Here is a 9,133-nt window from a genome sequence, read left to right as displayed (position 1 = left end):
CCACAATTCAATTTAGCAATGCAACAAGTCACCCCTTTTAAAATGATTACGACTCGAGACGACCGAAGCCTGAAACACGTACGTGTGATTCTGGCTTAATGGATAAACACTTCAGTGTCTGCGTCACAAAAGCAAAACTACACACAGCATACATCTATTTGCTTTTATCTTAATTGCCACTTGTGGCCAAAGTGTCTTCTGCTCGGCCGAATTTATGCAGTTAATAAGCAGACGAACAGACGCGTCGCAAACAGTGTGATACACGCTGAGAGTGGGAACAAATGCAGTGTGACAGTGCAGTCAAAAGCCTCTGAGGCAATGACAGTAACACTGGTAGGCAGGTGGGAGCGGAGCCGTCTGCTCACCAGTCGCTGTGCAAGACTGACAGCTAACCTCTCAGCACACACACGCACCGATTCTGCCAGTAGTGCCAGTCTCATTTAATGTTGTGCACTGCGGCACATCAAATAGCACGAAGCTAAGGCAAATACAATGTCCGCACGCAGAAAAATTACCATGAGAATGTGTGTCTGAAGGGTTTTATCCTATTCTTTTTTCCGTTTGGCTCACCAGAGACTGCCAGCACCCACCTCACTGTCACCAACTCCATCACTCAGCCTCAAAGACAATTCAGTTCACTGGAAAAACAAAATTCCATGCTTTTCGAGCTGTTGTGTCAGGATGAAACAATGCACAATTAAGTTTTTTAAAGTGGACGGTGGCGTTGTTGCAGCATGAAATGACAAGATAGGGTGGGCGTCGCTTTTGTGACTGTGTTGTGTGTCCCCGTCTATGAACAATGGTGACAGGATTTCTTGCTCAGTTGTGTGGATGAGCACTTAAAAATATAGATTTGTGCCTGTGTGCTGGTTATGAGTTCAGCAATCCAATATTTCTACTCATTTCTACTCATCCGGACTCTTAAAGCTAGACTGCGCTGATCTATAGATCTGATCTGCTGAATTCAGTTCCATATTTCATCTGTTCACTACAGTGCGAGGAGGAGAGCTAACATTTGGAGCCCATCAGCTTTTCTTTGTGTGGTTTTTGACTTTAATGCAAACTGGCCGTGCCTTAAATGTTTCAGATCATCAAACAAATTTAAGACAAGACAAGATTATTAAGGGAAAAAAGCAATTTGAGAAAAAGTAATTGCCCCCCTTGTTAAATCATGGGTTAACCATCATTGGCCGTTATTTTAGCTGTGATTTTTGGAAAGATCGGTTCACAGAGACATCCATGGGAGAGTTCCAAGGAAAATATTCTGTGGAAAGCGCGAAGGTTTGCTTTCTGTTACATCTGGAGTAAAATTAACACAGGATTTCAGTCAGTCAAACATGGCGGTGGTAGTGTGATGGCCTGGGCTGGTTTGCTGCTTCAGGACCTGGACAACTAACAGAAAATTCTCAAGGAGAATATGTAACCATCAGTTCATGGCCTGAAACTCAAACTCACATGGGTTATGCAGCAGGACAATAGTCTGAAACACACCAACAAGTCCACCTCTGAATGGCTAAAAAACAAAACAAACCCAAAATGAAGTTTTTGGAGTTTGGGAGTTTTGGAGTCAGTTATTATTAATGCTTGAAAACCCTTAAATTTGTCTGAAATAAAACAACTCTGCAAAGAAGAATGGGTCAAAATTCCTCCACAGCGATGTAAAGACTGATTACCAGTTATCACAATTGCTGAAATTGTCATTTTTGCTCCCAAAACCCAATCAGGGTTTAGAAGGCAATTATTGTTTCACACTAAACCAAGTAGGTTTGGATAGTTTTTTTTTCCTTTGATAAATGAAATCATTTAAAAATAGCATTTTTTGAAATTTACTCGGGTTATCAGGTTAAGATTTGTTTCAGATCATCACCTGAAAGTGTGCAAATATGTCAAAACCCCCAATAAAAAATCAGGAAGGGAGCAAAAACCTTTTCACACACTGCAACGTCACAACTCTTGTCAGGTTTATTCCACACTGCATGTGATGCATGTCGGTGTGAGGCGGTGCACACACAGTGAAACTGAACTCATCAACCATGGTAACAGTAAACATGCACAGGAAATAAGAAGAAGCAAACAAGGACCCCGTTTAATATGATGCTGATGTCCACCTTTAACAGCAGAGCACTCTAGTGACTCTTCAGTGTTTTCACCATCAAATGATTTTAACAGTACAAAGTGTCTTATAATGCAAGCAGGCTGAAATGAAACTGGATCCTATACATATCTCTATAGTGTCTTAGTTGTGTGTGGACAAGAGTGAATCATATCATACATTGTAGGGAGCCCTGCTACCACTGCTTCCATGATGCCAAAAATAAAACAGACAGGGTGAGTCATGGCTCTGCTTATGCTGGTCTCTCTTATTAGGGAGTCCCTGCTTTGAATCAATATCTTCTAGTTGTGACATTTGAAAACATGTTCTTTAGTACTAAAAGAACTAAAATAAACCACCATCAAATCCGTGCCCCAAAAAGAAAGAATACGAAGAGTGAAGCCACTGGAGCCTATCCCAGCTGTCATAGGGGGAGAGGCAGGGTACACCTTGGACAGGTCACCAGTGTGTTGCAGGGCCAACACTAAGATACAGACAACTATCCTTACTCATATTCACACCTATGGACAATGTAGAATCTTCACTTAACCCAACCCCGCTAACTGCACTGTACCCGGAGAGAACCCACGCAAACTCCACACAGAGCAATGATGCATATAGTGTAGTCACGTTTCCTTATGCAGCAAATGGTGAGATAATCGATAATTATGTTGAGTATATTCCTTCTCCATGCATGTGGGGTTTAGGGCCCATTCAAGCCAGTGTATTGAGAGTCTTATCAAAACTATGAATGCAGAAAAGTACCATTAGATTTTGATCCACCATTTGGAAAAAATGTAACTGGCAACAGCTTTGTTTTATCAATATGGTAATGATCACAAACACACTGCCAATCCAGTAAAAAACTTATCGGAATAGAAAAACACAAAATGGAACACTATCTGTCATGGATTGGCTTCCCTAGATCCTGGACTTCAACATTGCTGAAGCAGTGTGGGATCATCTTGACAGAGAACACAGCAAAAACACTGCAACTCCCCAAACAAAGCTTTTTTATGCCTTAACTTCATCCTTCTTGTGTGTCATTGCAAGTGAGCCCCAAACTTAGTCTCTGCAGAAAGCTTTGACCTCAACGTTGTCATCTCTGCTGGACACTACTCTGCCCACATTAACATCACACCACCACAGACGCCACAGGTGAAGCCACAGCATCACCATCACAGAGTGCTTGCAGCTCTGACAGCCCAGCAGACGTGCACTGAAGCATCTCAAAGATAGACATAAAATATGAGTTACATCATTTTAACAATCACACACATGACCTGTAATTATGTGACTTTTAGGACAATTGAATAATTCTTTGAAGGAAATGTCAGGACCTAATAACCTTCCAACACCACACTAGGGACACAAACAGACACAGAGCACATCGATTCAATGCTGTCAACACAAAGAGCTGTTTGTTGGCTAAAAGGCAACATAACCTGAATTACCACAGACTCGTTCCCGACCTTTGCACAAGCCTCCCCCAGAGACATACAGCCTTAAGCAGCATGAGTGCCAGACTTGACAAAAACACTTTCTGCTGTATGTTCACACACACGCAATTATATTTCTTCTCCCACAGAAAGCCAAGAGCTTAATTTCACTACGGAGTTGAGGCGCAAAAATATACCACAGGTAATGTAGTAATGTGGTTATACTCCCTGAGGTCCTTTGTGAATATAAAGGTGGTTTATCAAGCCCTGTATTTAATTTCCTTCTGCCCACTTCCTCGTTTCTTAACCATGCCATTTTGCCTTTTATCACACCTGAAATTGCCATGTGTTAATAACCGAATCATCCTGGATGAAACGATTATTTTGAAGTTTTATGTGAATTTTTTTGAGCACCAATAATTAGTTGAATTATGTAACCTGAAACCTGTAATTAATCTGTAATACACTATAATAGCATTAGAAAAGCACAAAGGTGGTTGTACTAAAGTTTATTATGATTAACATACACAGCCTATCCAGCTTCCTTCAGAGCATATGGATGAAGCTGTTAACCATTCTGTTAAACTAAACTTCAAAAGTAAATCTCTAGAAGTTAGACTTAGGGCATATTCTCATGGCAGTTAAACAAATGCATATTATGAATGTTTGTTTTTTTTGCTCCGACTCTGATGAGATGATCAACAGTATAATACTATAATTGCAAGCATCCAGTTAGCTTAGCTTAGCATGGAAATTGGCAGAATAGGCAAGCAGCTAGAGGGACTCTGTCCTTCTCATTGTGATGTTTCCAGGAAAGCGTGAACACCTGAGCAATTAGCCATTGCACCTGGCTAAGAAATTGTTCCGACACCTAACTCTACAATGAAAACTGTAGCTTTCACAAGAGATACACTGTGATGTTGCTTAGTAATCTTACGGCAGTGAGTAGATTTTTTTATACTATAGACCAATTATGTAAGACATTATTTAAACATTTGAGATCTCACATGTCAGGATTTGCAACTTTTTGGACTTTCATAACATGGTAATTATTTTAAGCATATGCTATTAAATCAATAAAATATTCAAAATAGTTGCAGCCAAGGGGTTTAAGTGGGTCAGAAAATCATTATTTCTTTTCTTGTTATCATTTCAATTCCATGGCATGAACTGAAGGGGATAAAGGGTCACGATAGATGGGAGATCGAGGAGAATCTTTCCAGGCATTTGCTTGCTACACTGAAAGAGCCATGCTCATGTAACCATACCAAGTTGATTCTGTTCATCTGGATGTAGTGAAACTCCCAAATCTTGGGATCCCAAATCCCAAAAGGTTGATTCTGTTCAGATGAACGAATCAACCTTTTGGGATTTGGATGATTGAGCATGCATCAAGACATACCAAGTTTGATGCCGGCATGGGAAAAACTGCCCGTGGGATGGGGTTTTTGCTAATATATCAAATGATCAACTGTGTTGCATTGGTCAAAGGGCTAATGTGAGGTTACTGAACTAAGTAGTCTGCAGTATCTGTGGTAAGGCTTACAGTAAAAACTAAACTGGACTAATACAGAAGAAGGCTAGAAGTCATCAATTTGAGTTTAAGCTCTTTAGCATCACTTGTCAAATTCCACCTTTAATCTATCGTTAGATTTTATTATTGATTTTACAGTAGTTATCAATACAAAACCTGCCAGTATATTCTAGGATGTAGTTGGCTAAATTAAAAAAAGAGCTGTAAACTTCAGTCTCAGATGAGTCAAATACATCTCTGCCCACAGAGAAACTCAATCCATATTTTTAAAAAGGCTGTTTATAAATTACATTTAAATACGGAATCTACATATTTTGTTTTTCTACTATTAAATCCCTGATGCTAGGTCAGAGTCACTTTTTACCTTGCTTCGCATAGTGACGGTCTGAGCTAATGCTAGAGAAATAGATTTTAAGGTGTAGCAGAGGTAATGAAATGAGAGGACACCACTGACCCGCTGCAACAAGTCACTGAAGCTAGTGACCTCACCCTGTCTCACACTCACAGTTTCTGGATACTAGCCTCCACTCACACAACTTCACTGTCCATACTGTCTGTATGCTAGTGCTGATAGGCACAGTGCGGTTTCTCCTCATCACTAATCTGCTGAGCACGTGGTGCCCGACACTCATGGACAAACCCGCAATATGTCTCTGGTAGGAAGTACGATTGCTGCGTGAAAACCCTAGGACTTCCTGTCCCTCTGCGCTATCGGGAAGTACAGACTCAGCTCACAGTGGAGGGGCGTACGCTTACACACATGCACAGACACTTACACACATGCTCCCCCAGGGCAACAATGACTCAACAGCTTAGTAATCAACCACAAAGACACACACTGTGCCGCAGCTTTACACCAGCAGCATCAAAACAAAACGAATTAAGTTTGGAGGCTGGTAGGCAAAAAGCATCCTGCATTGCTGTTGCAGAGCTCTTGCTCACCAACCGATCTGTCCCTATACTATCGTAAGATGTTTACCTTACACTTTAAAATCCCATTAGATTAATACACTGTGCTTTATTAATAAAAACAAAATTGAATTAAATGACTTTGAGTGGAGAACTGTTGTGATCCACACTGGTAAAAGCACATCCCTGAACCACGCCCTGCATGTCATGACTCATCAGTCCCCCTCTGTTGTCCATCCATGCCAACAGGGAGTGGGAAGGGAATGAGAAAGACAGAGAGAGCAAGACAGACAGAGAGAGAGAGAGAGAGAAAGAGAGGGAGGGGAGGTCATCAACAGAAGAATCAATGATGAGGATGAGAGGAAAGAAGAAAAAGAGATGCTCATGCTGAGAAACAAAAGAGAGCAACAAAGACGTGAGCGCACTGTGGGTGGGACTCACCAGCTCGACCGAACCATAGTGTTTCCTGCTGAAGTCTCCACGCCTGCACCCCAAGTCCTCTGAGGCAGAGCTGTAACACAGAGGAACGGTCAGACTCAGATGCATGTCCTATGTGCTCTCATCACATACGTATACAATGCATAAACTGTGACATTGTTCATACACAAGTGGCAGTTGCAGCATCTGTTTTTCTACAGTCTCTTTATCATAATATACATAGTATAGTATTACTAGAGAACACCTGTTTGTGTTTGTGTGTGACTCACCATTCTTCACATTCAAACAGTACATGGTTACAAGGCAATGCATGCAAAGAAGGCGTCTGCACAACTCGGTAACCTCTTTAGCTTCTGTTACTGAGCTGTTTTCCACCGATGAGGAAGACCAAAAAGAAAAAGAAGAGCTATCTGACTTGATTGGTAAAGTCCTACGAGGCCCCGTGAATGGAGAAGCTGGAGACCACAGGTAACCCTAACCCTGCTAACTCTTTCCACATGCACGTCCTGCTTATTTTCCTCTGCTAACACCTATGTTTGGGTGCGCTGATACAATGATCCTGCCCATCAATGTGCTTAAATTTCTAGCTATTTCATCACACTGTGAGATATTTTGGCTTATTTATGCATATCTATGGTCTCAGGTATGTACTTTTACTGCTTTAAATAGTTATTGAATGACAACTGCATTTGAAACACTCACTTTTCAGCTACATGCTTTGAGGACAGGCAGTAGTGAATCACACTACAAGAATAAGTCATTGGAGCCACCTGAGGCTACTGGTACTCATCACTTAACCGCTTAATGCATCGTGTCCTCCATACTCACAAGCCACCAGTCAGTCTTGTGTCACATATAAACAATTTCAAGTTGGCTTTATCAAAGTATTAAGTATTTATCAATGCATTATAACACACCACGAGCTGGCTCCTCTCACACTACTATCTCACTTTTCATCTAAGCACCACCTGGATAATTGTAGGAAAATCAGGGTGACTAGGTCAGTGGAGCTGCCAGAGGATAGAGCCATTTAATTATTCATAGTTGCCTATTACTTCTTTTATGCACTATGCTCACTAAAGGACTATAATATCATTTATTAAGTATTTACTATACACTCACCAGCTACTTCCACTGCTTATTAATGGATTTAGGCATGAAACATGGTCAGGACAACCTGCTTAAGTTCAAACTGAGTATCAGAATAGGAGGGGAAAAAGGTGATTTAAGTGACTTTGAAAGGCGACATTAACTCAAACTAAGGTATGCAGAATAGCATCTCTGACTGCATAACACGATCAACCATTAAGCAGATGGGGCACAGTAGCAGAAGACCACTGTCAACAACAGAAGTGTAAACAACATGATATCCCGCTCTGTATCAAAGGTTCAGGCTGGTGCTGGTGGTTTAATGGTTTGGAGGATAGTTGCATCCCATCCCTTTGTCCCAGCATGATAACACACCATGTCACAAAGCTCAGATCATCTCAATCTACAGTGGGGCAAAAAAGTATTTAGTCAGCCACCGATTGTGCAAGTTCCCCCACTTAAAATGATGACAGAGGTCAGTAATTTGCACCAGAGGTACACTTCAACTGTGAGAGACAGAATGTGAAAAAAAAAATCCATGAATTCACATGGTAGGATTTGTAAAGAATTTATTTTAGGTGGGGGAACTTGCACAATCGGTGGCTGACTAAATACTTTTTTGCCCCACTGTAGTTACCTGAGCATGACAGTAAGTTAATTATACTCAAAGAACCCTCAAAATCAGCAGATCTCAGTCTAATAGAGCAACTTTGGGATGTAATGCAATGGGAGGTTGGCATCATGGATGCACAGCTGACAAATGTTCAATAACTGTATGATGCTGCTGAGCCATCATGTACCAAAATCTCTGATGGATGTTTCCAGCACCATGTTGTATCTGTGCCTTGAAGATTTAAGGTAGTTCTCACGGCGAGTGGCCAGTGAGTGTCTAAAGAAAAAAAAAATCAAATCCATATTTTCCACTTGTTGCCACTCCTTCAACATGAGTATTGGTAAGTAATCATCTTCTGCTTGTATTCACATTGGATTACTAGTAAATGTGAACTGTGTACTGTAATATGGGAATTCTATGTGGGGCTGTCTGTGCTTTTATATTATTTGCCCTTTCCAAATTTACCATTTTAACTACTGCTTCTTGCCCTTTGCACAGGATATTGTTTAGAGGTAGGATCAAAAGTTCCGAGGGGAATAACAGAAACTGGGGTGGCGGGTGAAAGCAATGAAGAGGGCAGGGGTACAAAGGTGAGACTCTTAGAGTTCAGGCAGGAGTCAGCGAAAAGGTTGCCATGACCCAAAGGGCACTTCTTTCCATTTTCAGTTATCCTACTTGTCCTTTTGGTCATTGGCATTAAATTCATATTGCGTCTTTCCTTCTTATGGTTTTCTTTTCTTTTCTTTTCTCTGTCTGTTTCTCAGTATGGTGTGGCTGCCAGCAGCACAGTGACTGACCCGGGAGCTGTGTCCAACTCACTTCTGATTGAGATGGGGGTCCTGATTGAATTAGGCTCGAGTGATAGATGGAGATTGGTGTGGAGAGATGACTGCTGGTGATACACACTCGCACAGAGTTGACACAGGGACCGATTCAAACCAGTGTGCGCGCGCACACACACACACACACACACACACACACACACACACACACACACACACACACACACACACACACAC

At 41.4% G+C, this 9,133-nt stretch overlaps 1 protein-coding gene across 5 annotated transcripts in view; it reads right to left on the bottom strand.

The window, feature by feature from the left end:
- garnl3 (GTPase activating Rap/RanGAP domain like 3) overlaps positions 1-9,133 on the bottom strand; it is a 78,281-nt gene that overhangs the window by 43,038 nt on the left and 26,110 nt on the right. For all 5 annotated transcript variants that reach the window (XM_005720226.1, XM_005720229.1, XM_005720227.1 and 2 more), the window contains exon 2: positions 6,416-6,485. In XM_005720226.1, coding sequence (XP_005720283.1) covers positions 6,416-6,485 — 70 coding nt within the window. The remainder of the gene's footprint in view (positions 1-6,415; positions 6,486-9,133) is intronic.

Source organism: Pundamilia nyererei, unplaced genomic scaffold (genome assembly GCF_000239375.1).
Source record: "Pundamilia nyererei isolate P.nyererei 1_Seehausen unplaced genomic scaffold, PunNye1.0 scaffold00002, whole genome shotgun sequence".
Lineage (NCBI taxonomy): Eukaryota > Metazoa > Chordata > Actinopteri > Cichliformes > Cichlidae > Pundamilia > Pundamilia nyererei.
This window is presented reverse-complemented; position numbering and strand designations above follow the sequence as displayed.